The sequence below is a fragment of the Oncorhynchus nerka genome, linkage group LG5 (assembly GCF_034236695.1).
Source record: "Oncorhynchus nerka isolate Pitt River linkage group LG5, Oner_Uvic_2.0, whole genome shotgun sequence".
NCBI classification, from domain to species: domain Eukaryota; kingdom Metazoa; phylum Chordata; class Actinopteri; order Salmoniformes; family Salmonidae; genus Oncorhynchus; species Oncorhynchus nerka.
Window position 1 is genome coordinate 21,520,711 of NC_088400.1, and position 14,684 is coordinate 21,535,394.

Genomic DNA, 14,684 nt, shown 5'->3' on the forward strand with positions numbered 1-14,684 from the left:
ATGTGTTGATTGGTTACATTACAGCCACAGATATACTGTATACTGTACATGGAGAGACACAGAAGAGGTTAGTGCTAAAAACGACTTACCACCTACGGAGCAGGACAACCAGAGGATACACAGAGGTCACACAAAGGACAGACAGAATGCAGGAGGATATGAGAGGAGAGGAGAAGAAAGGAAAGAGAGAGGGGAAGATTGTGAGAGCGCATGTTAAACACTGGCTAAGAGTTAGTATACTGTGGTATTTAGTAGTAGGAGACAGAAAGAGGAGGCAGAAGGAGACAGAAAGAGGAGGCAGGAGACAGAAAGAGGAGTCAGAAGACAGAAAGAGGAGTCAGGAGACAGAAAGAGGAGGCAGGAGACAGAAAGAGGAGTCAGAAGACAGAAAGAGGAGTCAGGAGACAGAAAGAGGAGGCAGGAGACAGAAAGAGGAGTCAGAAGACAGAAAGAGGAGTCAGGAGACAGAAAGAGGAGGCAGGAGACAGAAAGAGGAGTCAGAAGACAGAAAGAGGAGTCAGGAGACGGAAAGAGGAGTCAGGAGACAGAAAGAGGAGGCAGGAGACAGAAAGAGGAGTCAGAAGACAGAAAGAGGCGTCAGAAGACAGAAAGAGGAGGCAGGAGACAGAAAGAGGCAAAAAAGTAGGACAGAGGACAGAAGAGAGAGAGAGAGAGAGAGAGAGAGAGAGAGAGAGGAGCTATGTTGATGCAGCACATCATTTGTAAACAGGTGTTGCCTGGCTTAAGGGGGGGGGGGGGTTATTCTTAAAGACAGCCAAGCTAAAAATATAAATACAATGAGTCGACTGCAGTAGGAGGGATCCTGCCTTTACATTGATTTCCATCCATCTCCACAGACTGTAGGTTTGATAACAGAGCTGTACATACGTGTCCATGTAGATCAGTGTTGAGCAGCATTAGGGCGCAGGTTAACGTATGGGCTCCGTCTGTTGGAAGAAGAAAACGTGTTTTTGATTGTTATCTAAATGTCATGAGCTTATATTTTGAAGTCTCAACAATACCTGGCATAATACTTTATAATATGCCATTCAAAATGTGAATGTAAGAAATGTCATGTTTTTAAAATGTTTTTTGGGAGAATCTAGTTGGGGCAGCTCCACCTCAGGGGCAAAACCTTTTAGTGGCCTACCTCTTGATGACGAAGAGTAAAATGAGCAGCTCTAATGTTAATGTCCTGCAATTCTACACATTTTGCCATGGGGCGTAGAGAAATCATTGCAGTTTTAAAGCACAGTTTTGACAATTCTACACATTTTCCCATGGGATGGTGAGAAACGATTTAAAATGTATAGCTAATTTATAGCTAAACATTCTGTAGTTTTAAGACTCATTTAATGCTATTCTGCTCACTTTGCCATGGGGCAGACAGAACATTCTGTAGTTTTAAAACTCATTTAATGTGATTCTGCTCACTTTGCCATGGTGCAGACAGAACATTCTGTAGTTTTAAAATTAATTTAATGCTATTCTGCTCACTTTGCCATGGGGCAGAGAGAACATTCTGTCGTTTTAAAACTAATTTAATGCTATTCTGCTCACTTTGTCATTGGGCAGACAGAACATTCTGTAGTTTTAAAACTAATTTAATGCTATTCTGCTCACTTTGCCATGGTGCAGAGAGAACATTCTGTAGTTTTAAAATTAATGTAATGCTATTCTGCTCACTTTGCCATGGGGCAGAGAGAACATTCTGTAGTTTTAAAATTAATTTAATGCTATTCTGCTCACTTTGCCATGGTGCAGAGAGAACATTCTGTAGTTTTAAAATTAATTTAATGCTTTTCTGCTCACTTTGCCATGGTGCAGAGAGAACATTCTGTAGTTTTAAAATTAATTTAATGCTATTCTGCTCACTTTGCCATGGTGCAGACAGAACATTCTGTAGTTTTAAAACTCATTTAATGCTTTTCTGCTCACTTTGCCATGGTGCAGAGAGAACATTCTGTAGTTTTAAAATTAATTTAATGCTATTCTGCTCACTTTGCCATGGTGCAGACAGAACATTCTGTAGTTTTAAAACTCATTTAATGCTATTCTGCTCACTTTGCCATGGTGCAGACAGAACATTCTGTAGTTTTAAAATTAATTTAATGCTATTCTGCTCACTTTGTCATTGGGCGGAACTAAAACTCTATTCTAAAGCTAATTTCCTGCCATTCTACACATTTTGCAATGGGATGGAGAGAATCTTTTTCAGTTTCATAGCTAATTCCACACATTTTGCCATGGGATGGAGAGAATCTTTTTCAGTTTAATAGATAATTCCACACATTTTGCCATGGGATGGAGAGAATCTTTTTCAGTTTCATAGCTAATTCCACACATTTTGCCATGGGATGGAGAGAATCTTTTTCAGTTTCACAGATAATTCCACACATTTTGCCATGGGATGGAGAGAATCTTTTTCAGTTTCATAGCTAATTCCACACATTTTGCCATGGGATGGAGAGAATCTTTTTCAGTTTCATAGCTAATTCCACACATTTTGCCATGGGATGGAGAGAATCTTTTTCAGTTTCATAGCTAATTCCACACATTTTGCCATGGGATGGAGAGAATCTTTTTCAGTTTCATAGATAATTCCACACATTTTGCCATGACTTACAATGCATTCAGAAAGTATTCACATCCCTTAACTTTTTCCACATTTTGTTGTGTTACAGCCTGAATTTCAAATAGATTCAATTTAGATTTTTTTGTCACACACAATACCCCACAATGTCAAAGCGGAATTATGTTATTGGGGAAAAAAAGTTGAATTAATTAAAAATGAAAAGTTGAAATGTCTTGAGTGAATAAGTATTCAACCCTTTTGTTATGGCCTAAATAAGATCAAAAGTAAAACTTTTCTTAAAAAGTCACATATTAAGTTGCATGGACTCACTCTGTGCGCAATAATTGTGTTTAACATGATTTTTTAATGACTACCTCTTCTCTGTACCTCACACATATAATTATTTGTAATGTCCCGCAGTCGAGCAGTGAGTTTCAAACACAAATTCAACCACAAAGACCAGGGGGTTTCCAATGCCTCACACCTATTGGTAGATGGGTAAATAAATAACAATTAAAAGCAGACATATCGATTTGAGTATGGTGAAGTTATTAATTACACTTTAGATGGTGTATCAATAAACATAGTCACAAATAAGATTCATGCGTCCTTCCTAACTAAGTTGCCAGAGAAGAAGGAAACTGCTCAGGAATTTCACCATGGGGCCAATGGTGACTTTAAAATAGTTAGAGTTTAATAGCAGTGATAGGAGAAAACTGAGAATGGATCAACAACATTGTAGTTACTCCACAATACTAACCTAATTGACAGAGTGAAAAAAGGAAGCCTGTACAGAATAAAAAATATTCCAAAACACGCATCCTGTTTGCAACAAGGCACTAAAGTAAAACTGCAAAGAATGTGGCAAAGAAATCTACTTTTTGTCCTGAATACAAAGCGTTATGTTTGGGGGAAAATCTAACACAACACATCACTAAGTACCACTCTTCATATTTTCAAGCATGGTGGTGGCTACATCATGTTATGGGTATGCTTGTCATCAGCAATGACTAGGGTGTTTTTTTGATGAAAAGAAACAGAATAGAGGGAAGCACAGGCAAAATCCTAGAGGAAAACCTGGTTTAGTCTGCATTCTAACAGGAAAATTCACCTTTCAGCAGGACAATAACCAAAAATACCAGGCCAAATATACACTGGAGTTGCTTACCAAGACAACATTGAATGTCCTAGTTACAGTTTTGACATAAATTGGCTTGGATTTCTGAGAAAGAATTGTAAATGGCTGTCTAGCAATGATCAACATCCAACTTGGCAGAGCTTGAAGAATTTAAAAAAAGAATAATTTGCAAATAATGTACAATCCAGATGTGCACTTCTCTTAAAATGTTCGCAGCTTTTTGTTAAAAATCGCGCAACATTTCTGCGCCCTGCTATTCATGCCAGGAATATAGTATATGCATATGATTAGTATGTGTGGATAGAAAACACTCAGACGTTTCTAAAACTGGTTAAATCACGGCTGTGACTATAACAGAACGTGCGTTTCATCGAAAAGTGCAGGAAAATCTGATCACTGAAAATGGAAATAAATATCCATGCGCTACTTCCAGGAATTGTTCAAAGTGAACCGGATTAAATGAGGCCGAGGTTGCAGTACCTACAGCTTCCACACGATGTCTAGAGTCTTGTCATTTGATTCGGCTTTGATTCTTGGTCAAACCGACACAAGGGAACCGATTCCCTCCGGTCTCCGACCGGATGTTTTGGTTGAGATTTCTCCAGACATTTTTTCGAGACGGACACCTATAGAATTTACATCGCCTCCTGATGAATTTTATCGCTTATTAACGTGTACTAATACCTAAAGTTGCATTACAAAAGTATTTCGAAGTGTTTTGTGAAAGTTTATCGTCAACTTTTTTAATTTTAAAAAATGACGTTACGTTAGAAAAAGCTATTTTTTTCCGTTGTTCACACAGTATTCATAGATCGATATCTAGGCTATATATGGACCGATTTAATCGGAAAAAGACCCAAAATGATGTTTATGGGACATCTAGGAGTGCCAAGAAAGAAGCTCGTCAAACGTAATGAATGTTTTATATTTTATTTCTGCGTTTGAGTAGCCCCCGGCTATCGCAAAATCTGTCGTTAGGTGACGTTGCTGTATTCTGGGGGATACATGCTATCAGATAATAGCTTCTCATGCTTTTGCCGAAAAGCATTTTACAAATCTGACTTGGTGGATAGATTCACAACGAGTGTAGCTTTAATTCAGTACCTTGTATGTGTGTATTAATGAAAGTTTGAGTTTTATCAAAAACTTGAAATTTCCGCTGATTTGATCCCCACAGCGGGAGCACTTCCCTAACAAGTTTTAAGAGACTTATCCAGAAAGACTCACAGCTGTAATCGCTGCCAAAGGTTCATGCCAACATGTACTGACTCAGGGGGTTGAATACTTATCTAATCAAGATATATTAGTGTATTATTTTTCATATTTTTTGTTACAAATTTTTGAATTTGTCTTCCACAGAGTATTTTGTATAGATCCATTTTAATCTCACTTTGTAACACAACAAAATGTGGAAAAAGTAAAGGGGTGTGAATACCTTATGAAGGCACTGTATGCCGTGTTAATATGCTATCTGAGTGAGCGTGACCAACAAAGTTCATTGGGACCCCCTGGAAGTCAGGGCCACGTGCCTTGCATACCGGTCAGTAATTGGGCAATGATAACTACAAGGTTTAGATAGCTGGCTAGACTAATTTACCAAGTAATCTATAAAACTGACATGGGATAATTGAGTGACTGTCAGTGACTGAGATAACAAGAAAAAAACTGCTTATGCACTACCAAATGTTTAAATTGCACCTTGTGAGTTTTACTGTCCTGACTTTCTAAAAAAAGGAATGGGGGTCTGGGCCCCCTAGCGGCCATGAGTCCCTAAGCATATTCTTATGTCGCTTAGTGGCAAGACCCGGCACTGGTTATTCATTCAAGGCAAGCTGTTATCGTCTTGTGATGGAAAATTTTATGTTTGTGCTCTTCTAACAACCAATTACTGTGTTCACGCAAGTGATTGATTGAATGAATCTTCACTATCAGTATGTGCAATTTGGCAGTACGCCCAGACCCTTGTTTTGAGAACGAAAGATATCTCAGTTTCAAGGTCTCAGTTTAGAGAGAAGTCTCGTGAGGTACTGGTATGAACCAGTATTGGTCGGTCACATGAATGAAGCAAACGTTAATGATGAATTCATTATGAATGATGAATAAGCTATATCATGCAAATATAACTTGTCTGCAGTATATAAGTGAACTAACTAACAGGACTGCCCCGGGAGAGTTCCTGATCGACATGTGTACTTGGTGCATTGAGTTGGTTGGAACCTCTCCAGTGTGCTGATAATAAAGAATGATTCATAAAATATTGACTTTGAGTGTTCCTGTGTAGAATGTCCAAGACAGTCTTCATTTTCATCCTCATCATAGTCTTCACAAGCCTCCCCAACACCCTAATTATAATCATCATCACCATCATCTTCTTCATCATTATCATTCCGTTCGGATATGTCCTTTCCTTCGGGGGCGAGGGCTGTGGGGTTGCAGACACAGAACCTCTTAGAGAAGTGGACCAGGATCCTTTCTCTCTCCTGGGTCTCCCCCATCAGAGGAAAGGCTTTCAGGAAGTTCCTGAGAATTAGGTCAAAGACCAACGAGTGAGAAGGCAGTATTGTTTTCAGGCTAGAATGCAGAGTGTATCTGTCCGTACAGTGATGTAGGCCATACGCTACAGTCTCCATTTCTAGGCTTACTCACATTTATTTTTGAAATCGATAATGGCGTCGTATGAGTGAGGCTAAAGTAGATTAGTACAATACAATGCAGTGCACATTCATTCAGTGTAAACTCAGTGTAAGTGTGGTTCACCACTCCCAATACAAACATGTTCATTTACTCTGGATATCTGCATGATATCATGCATTCAAGACAGCCCCAAATCATGGCATACTGTATTCCAGGAGGTGACAGTTGACTGTACAGCAAAATAGAGGCACACTACAGCTCTATACTCAGAGAAATCAGTATTAGGCTAATGTGTTGTGAGCAGTGATGTGAGAATAGTGCTGACTGGGCTTACCTCAGGGCCTTGTCCAATGACAGACCAGAGAAGTCAAAGAAGCTGAGGTACTCTGACGCCACCAGCTGGCTGAACTCATTACTGCATGATGGACAGAGAGAGAAGGGATGGGGGAGGGAGAGAGAGAGAGAGAGAGAGAGGAGGAAAGAGACGGGAGGGACGGGGAGCGATAGAAAGAGAGAGAGAAAGAGAAAGAGAGAGAGAGAGAGAGAGAGAGAGAGAGAAAGAGAGAAAGAGAGAGAGAGAGAGAGAGAGAGAGCGAGAGAGAAAGATCAATATGAAGTTCAAGATGATACAAAATACAATATAAACACTGTGAGACATGCATGTGTATCAGTGACTAACTGAATAACTGTGTGTGTGTGTGTGTGTGTGTGTGTGTGTGTGTGTGTGTGTGTGTGTGTGTGTGTGTGTAGTCTTGTGTGTGTGTGGTCTTGTGTGTGTTTGATCTTGTGTGTGTGGTTTTGTGTGTGTTTGGTCTTGTGTGTGTTTGATCTTGTGTGTGTGGTTTTGTGTGTGTTTGGTCTTGTGTGTGTTTGATGTTGTGTGTGTGTGGTATAGTGTGTGTTTGATCTTGTGTGTGTGGTTTTGTGTGTGTTTGGTCTTGTGTGTGTTTGATGTTGTGTGTGTGTGGTATAGTGTGTGTTTGATCTTGTGTGTGTGGTTTTGTGTGTGTTTGGTCTTGTGTGTGTTTGATCTTGTGTGTGTGGTTTTGTGTGTGTTTGGTCTTGTGTGTGTTTGGTCTTGTGCGTGTGTGTGTGGTCTTGGGGGGGGGGGGGTGTATGCCTGAAACCCCACTTCTTTCCCAGGTGGCGTGCCACATCGCAGCGTTTGAAGCCCTCCAGGTAGAACAGGCGCTTGGCAAGGCGTTTGGCGGCGTTACATTCGGCACGGCAACCGTTGGCCAGGGTGTCCGTGCTGCCTCTCTCCAGCTGCTCCAGACCGCTCGGCTCTGAGTCCAACAGCACGTCAGTGACGCTGGTATCACTGAGGAGGACGCACACAGGGACATTCAGAGATTAGGACAGACACTCTCCACTTGATAACTGTGGACCTTGCAACATGTGAGGTTGACATTGTTAAGAACACAACACACACAGACAGATCTCTGTGGACCTACCAACATGACAGCCTTAGTGAGCTGATAGTATGGCACCTACCTGCCTCACAGAACAGTGCCCTAGCAGGACCACTGACTGGCAGTCATGAAGATGAAAATATAGAATGTTATGATGATATAAACTCCCATTTCAAGACCCTTAATGACATAATGTCCTCTAAAGAAAAACCTGTCCATTTCATTAGACAAGAATAAACAAATAGATACGATAATAAATATACGAAATGTGTGATATTTTATCAACACGAAAGTTACATGGCAAATTAGATATGATTTTTCTCATATAACCCTGATTCAATAATAAAAATCCCCTGAAGACACATAAAGATAGAATATCTGAGACAGAGTCCTTATATCTCTGTATCCCTCTAACCAAAAACACATAAAACATCCTAAACAAACAGTCCTGAAATAGTAGTAAAAACAAACGTCAAAGGCCTCAATACCAGACCAGGTGTGCTGGTCGACCCTATCATTTTAAGTGTCTCTTTGATATTGTCAACATTCTCTCTATAAACGATCCGGATTGTTCTGCATAATCTAATTAGATCGACTTCATTCATTCCTACATTCAATACGCCTTCGCACGGTAATGTGTCGGTTGCCGTGGACACAACGGGCGGCGGAACCCGATGTCCTAGGAGGAGAGATGACAGGCACAAATACTACCCCTCCTAGGTTGATGTCTCCTACCTCACAATTACCCACAATCCTCACTGCAGGCAACAACGTGCCTTGAGCACAAGCCTCGCACAAGGATGGAACTATCCCCAAAGGAGACTAGGTACTCATACCTCCCTCTGTACAAGGAAGATGTACTCTTCTTCCCCCAGCTTAAGACAGGCGAGGTGCTATCAACAAAATAATTGCCATTCTATTCATCATTATCTTTCACATGCATGTGCAATTACTGCCCTTCCCAGGTTGATGTCGCCTACATCACAATTACCCACAACCCTCAACTAGGCAACAGCATGCAATGAGCACAAGCCTCACACTATCGCCAAAAGATGTCCAAACCTGCCCCTAGGCTACAACAAACGTGTTTTTTTAAATCTTCATGTCTTACAGATGCATTTCCCTAGGCTACTCTCCACGTTGGCCACCATGCCTAATCCTAACCACATTTCTGTTCACAAGAAAATTGTTGATCTCCTGAATAATGAACAACTCGTGCCAGCCTGGGAGTCACGGCAGTGAAGACATACAATGTCCATCAACTGCACAACACACAGTCCTAAATTGAACCGTATTCCCTATAGTACTTTTGACCAGGGCCATTTAGAACAAAGACACTGACTCACAGCCACTGGCATTCAATATGGATTTTGACCCTTGATCTTTATCTTGGATTAAGTGAACTACTGTACAGTTCCATGTACCTTTCATTGTAACTATTATGCATTTGAGAAGTCATGAGTAGATTTCCCCTGAATAGTAAGCTAATTTAAAAGATAATCGGTGTGTGTGTGTGTGTGTGTGTCTGTGTGTGTCTGTGTGTGAGCTCATACTTAGAGCATGAGACAGCATGTCTGTGACTCACAAAGTAATCTCTCTCTCAGTTGTGCTTTGTGCCATCCATACCTAGACCAGCAAGGGTGTGTCGGGTGAAGGGCATGAGGGCTGTGTCTGTGTGTGTTTCTGTCTGTCTGTGTATGTTTCTGTCTGTCTGTCTGTCTGTCTGTCTGTCTGTCTGTCTGTCTGTCTGTCTGTCTGTCTGTCTGTCTGTCTGTCTGTCTGTCTGTCTGTCTGTCTGTCTGTCTGTCTGTCTGTCTGTCTGTCTGTCCAACACAACACTAGTCTAATACACCACTGGATCATTCATAACCTACTGCCCCCTCAGTCTCATTCTGTTATTCAAACCCCAACACAACACTTCTAAAATAACACAGCATTCACTGATGCTGCACTACAGTATACTGCCGTGACAATACAGTATACTGCAGTGACAATTCTGCCGGGACACTACAGTATATTGCCGTGACAATATAGTATACTTCGTGACACTACAGTATATTGCCGTGACAATATAGTATACTTCGTGACACTACAGTATACTTCCGGGACACTACAGTATACTGCCGTGACAATACAGTATATTGCCGTGACAATACAGTATATTGCCGTGACACTACAGTATATTGCCGTGACAATACAGTATACTGCCGTGACACTACAGTATACTGCCGTGACAATACAGTATATTGTCACGGCAATATACTGTATTGTCACGGCAGTATACTGTAGTGTCCCGGAAGTATACTGTAGTGTCACGAAGTATACTATATTGTCACGGCAATATACTGTAGTGTCACAACAGTATACTGCCGTGACAATACAGTATATTGCCGTGACAATACAGTATACTGCCGTGACACTACAGTATATTGCCGTGACAATACAGTATACTGCCGTGACACTACAGTATATTGCCGTGACAATACAGTATACTGCCGTGACACTACAGTATACTGCCGTGACAATACAGTATATTGCCGTGACAATACAGTATACTGCCGTGACAATACAGTATATTGCCGTGACAATACAGTATACTGCCGTGACAATACAGTATACTGCAGTGACAATACAGTATATTGCCGTGACAATACAGTATACTGCTGTGACACTACAGTATATTGCCGTGACACTACAGTATATTGCAGTGACAATACAGTATACTGCCGTGACACTACAGTATACTGCCGTGACAATACAGTATACTGCCGTGACACTACAGTATATTGCCGTGACAATACAGTATACTGCTGTGACACTACAGTATATTGCCGTGACAATACAGTATACTGCTGTGACAATACAGTATACTGCCGTGACAATACAGTATACTGCCGTGACACTACAGTATACTGCTGTGACAATAACTGATAAAGGCATAGGAATTATAGTCACTTTTTAAAAAAGGAAACAGCTGCTTGTTCATTCCTAGGGGCATGTTGAACAACGTTGTTGCCAGTCTCCCACGAGAGTGAGCAATATGTAGCAAGGTCAACAGAGATGGTTCAAATGTATTGGGTCAACAGAGATGGTTCAAATGTGAGATGGTTCAAATGTATTGGGTCAACAGAGATGGTTCAAATGTGTTCATCCGCGTTACAAACCCATTATAAACTGACCAAAGTTCGAACCATACAAATAATTCATTGTAACGTTTTTTTTATACGGCATAGTCAATTGGCTATTCTCAAACGTATGGCAATTATACTTCAAGTAGCCACATTTTTCATGAAAGTGTTATTAAACTGTTTAGTGGCAAATCCATGCTTTAGTTGATTTGCAACGGCTGTCAAAACTGTTCGGCTCAATATTGTAATTGCAAATACAGCACACACTCCCGTTTATTCTGAGTCTGACTGACACAAGAAACTTTAGAACAACTTATCTGTGGGCGAAACCATAAAAAAATACTTACAGAAGTTCGAGAAGCAAGTCGAAATGACAGTCATATTCCTCTTTCCACATTTTCTCTCCCGCGTTCGAGGATGGGAATCAGTGTCAATGAGCGCACGACATCATCCAGCGGTGTTGGATAAAATCCGGCATTAGTCTTTGGCGATATTTACCCAGAGGCTTAAACAATCAGATTTTCGTCAGTCTTTTCCGACACAAACGGGACTCGAAGCACTGCATGGTTATTACGCGGTTTAAGAGCACATACTTATCTAACTATAGTGTTTGTAGCCTACACAGTGTGAATGGATATTAGATTGTTCCCTTGAAGGTTCTTGGAAGTCTCCCTCAAAAAAGAATGTGAGGGGCGGAGCGACAGACCACACAATCTACCGAATTATGTTCCTAAATCTTGTTAGTACACACTCACTTCGATGATAATTCAGGTCTGTGCATAACCCATTACGCCACTCCCTCCCTGGTCTTTTCCAACGGTTGCTATGTTGTGATGCAAAGAAAAGCCTGTTTTCTCTTGGCCTAAAGGCCCAGAAACCACATTGTTAACATAACTCTTCAAAATATCAGTCATATTCTAAAAATGTGTCATATGATCATATTCAAAGGCAGGTCCACTTCTACCCTACAGCTATGATAATTTCTCTCTACAGTGCATTCGGAAAATATTCAGACCACTTGACTTTTTCTACATTTTGTTTTTACAGCTTTATTCAAAAATTAATTGAATCTTTTTTTCCCTGATCAATCTACGTACAATATCCCATAATGACAAAGCAAAAACAGTTTTTTTTTAGAAATGATTGCACATTTATCAAATGAAATGAAAACTAAAATTATACATTTGCATAAGTATTCAGACCCTTTCTCAGTACTTTGTTGAAGCACCTTTGGCAGCAATTACAGCCTTGAATCTTCTTGGGTATGACGCTACAAACTTGGCACACCTGTATTTGGGAAGTTTCTCCCATTCTTTTCTGCAGATCCTCTCAAGCTCTGTCGGGTTGGAATGGGAGTGTCACTGCACAGCTATTTTCAGGACTCTCCAGAGGTGTTCGACCAGGTTTAAGTCTGGGCTCTGGCTGGGCCACTCAAGGACATTCAGAGACTTGTCCCGAAGCCACTCCTGCTGTGTGCTTAGGTTTGTTGTCCTTATGGAAGGTGAACCGTAACCCCAGTCTGAGTTCCTGAGTGCTCCGGAGCAGATTTTCATCAATGATCTGTATGTACCTTGCTCCATTCATCTTTCCCTCGATCCTGACTAGTCTCCCAGCCCCTGCTGCTGAAAAACATCCCCACAGCATGCTGCTGCAACCACTATGCTTCCTCGTAGGGATGGTATTGGCCAGGTGATGAGCGGTGCCTGGTTTCCTCCAGATGTGACGCTTGGTATTCAGGCCAAAGATTTCAATCTTGGTTTGATCAGACCAGAGAATCTTGTTTATCATGGTCTTAGGTTCGTTTAGGTGCCTTTTTGGCAAATTCCAAGCAGGCTGTCATGTGCCTTTTACTGAGGAGTGGCTTCCGTCTTGCCTATCTACCACAAAGGCCTATAGCTTGGTTTTTGCTCTGACAAGCACTGTCAACTGTGGGACCTTATATAGACAGGTGTGTGCCTTTCCAAATCATGTGCAATCAATTGAATTTACCACAGATGGACTCCAATCAAGTTGTAGAAACATCTCAAGGACGATCAATGGAAACACAATGCACCAGAGCTCAGTTTGGAGTTTCATAGCAAAGGGTCTGAATACTTATGTAAATAAGGTATTTCAGTTTTTCAGTATTTCTAACAACCTGTTTTCACTTTGTTATTATGGGGTATTGTGATGTCATTATGGGGCATTATAGGTAGATTGATGAGGAAAACAAATTAATTAAATCGATTTTAGAATATTTCTGTAACCGAACAAAATATGGAAAAATAATACTTTCTGAATGCACTGTATTTGGCCCTAGTGTTGTGTATTGTGTTGCCAACCATCTCTGACTCACCCTCCAAAAGCAGAAGAAGACGTGGACTGGTGGCATTGTGATAGGTATAGATAACTGGCACACACACACTCACACACACACACACACACACACACACACACACACACACACACACACACACAGTGGCAGATATTAATCATCTACTCTGACACATCAATACCTCCTCCCTCTGTTTTTAAATTCCTCCTTCCCCCTTCTAATCTTGAGGAATCGTGGAGACAAAAATAAAGTGACAAGGGGAGGACAAACAGACAGAGGAGAGGAGAGAGGGAGGTGGGGGATAGAGAGACCGATAAGGTAGGACAAAGAGAAGAGAATAGGCACCTGGGACCCTTATCTAGACTAGACCTTATAGACAGCCATTGAAAGCTCGACAGCCATGATGTGACAGGACCACAATAGGCCCTGATCACTAAGCTAGCAGGAAACAGGATGTTGTCATCAACATTGTGATGCAAGTCACTGACAAGGATTCTAGTGAAGAAAGTGTTTATATAAGGCAGTCTGGTCTCACAGAGTTTCAGCTCCAGCTCTATCTGACTTCTCAAATGGCCACCACATTCTAACATTTCACTGACAACAGCATTCCTTTCTAGCAGGCATCATAGGCCCGTGAACTCAATCATGACGTCAAACGATTGCAAAGCAACCTCCAAAAGGAATACTTTGGAATCTGGGTTGAACGTTTATGACATATTTATGAGCTCTCACTCCAAATGTTAAATCTACTCCTGCAACCTCTAGAAGAACACCATAGGAGCAGTAACAATTGGATACAATAGTCTTCAACTGTTTTGTCCTGGTTGAGGATCAATGACGTAGGGTCTGGAGAAAAATATACGTAATAAATGTCCTCTCAGTCAATGGCATCGAGTGATACAGTCGATGTACGTATAACATGTACATAAAATACAAAGGCAGCTAAAAATGTATGTAAATAATCCAGTGAAATTATCTGGTGTGATTTAAGTATCTAGAAGAAAAAGAAACGCACACCTATTAAGACGAGGTGCTGGCTAGCGGAGTAGAAACTTGAAAATAAAAGAGAGCCACACACTCTAGGAGCTCAGATGCAAAAATGTAATACCAACGTTTCGACAGCCAAGCTGTCTTCATCAGGGTGTTTTAAGTATCTCCCAGCCTGGTCACCTGTGATACAAGTCAGGATGTCTGAGGACATCGGGAGATTACATTTACATTTAAGTCATTTAGCAGACGCTCTTATCCAGAGCGACTTACAAATTGGTGCTTTCACCTTATGACATCCAGTGGAACAGCCACTTTACAATAGTGCATCTAGGTCTTTTAAGGGGGGAGGGGAGAAGGAATTACGTTGAAACCGTCCACTAGGGGCAACAGTGAGCACTGTTACATTCAAGGAGGTTTCGTTGTGGATGGGGAGGGTGGATGTTGGATGGGGATGTGGATGGTGGATGGTGGATGGTGGATGGTGGATGGTGGA

The 14,684-nt window shown here is 41.1% G+C and overlaps 1 protein-coding gene across 1 annotated transcript in view; it reads right to left on the reverse strand.

Moving 5' to 3' along the window:
* Positions 1 to 14,684, reverse strand: part of LOC115121756 (PH and SEC7 domain-containing protein 2-like) — a 55,426-nt gene that overhangs the window by 13,479 nt on the left and 27,263 nt on the right. Inside the window, exons 3-6 of the mRNA XM_065018454.1 lie at positions 7,480 to 7,668; positions 6,682 to 6,762; positions 6,076 to 6,233; positions 889 to 947 (exon numbers count right to left, since the gene is read on the reverse strand). Coding sequence (XP_064874526.1) covers positions 889 to 947; positions 6,076 to 6,233; positions 6,682 to 6,762; positions 7,480 to 7,668 — 487 coding nt within the window. The remainder of the gene's footprint in view (positions 1 to 888; positions 948 to 6,075; positions 6,234 to 6,681; positions 6,763 to 7,479; positions 7,669 to 14,684) is intronic.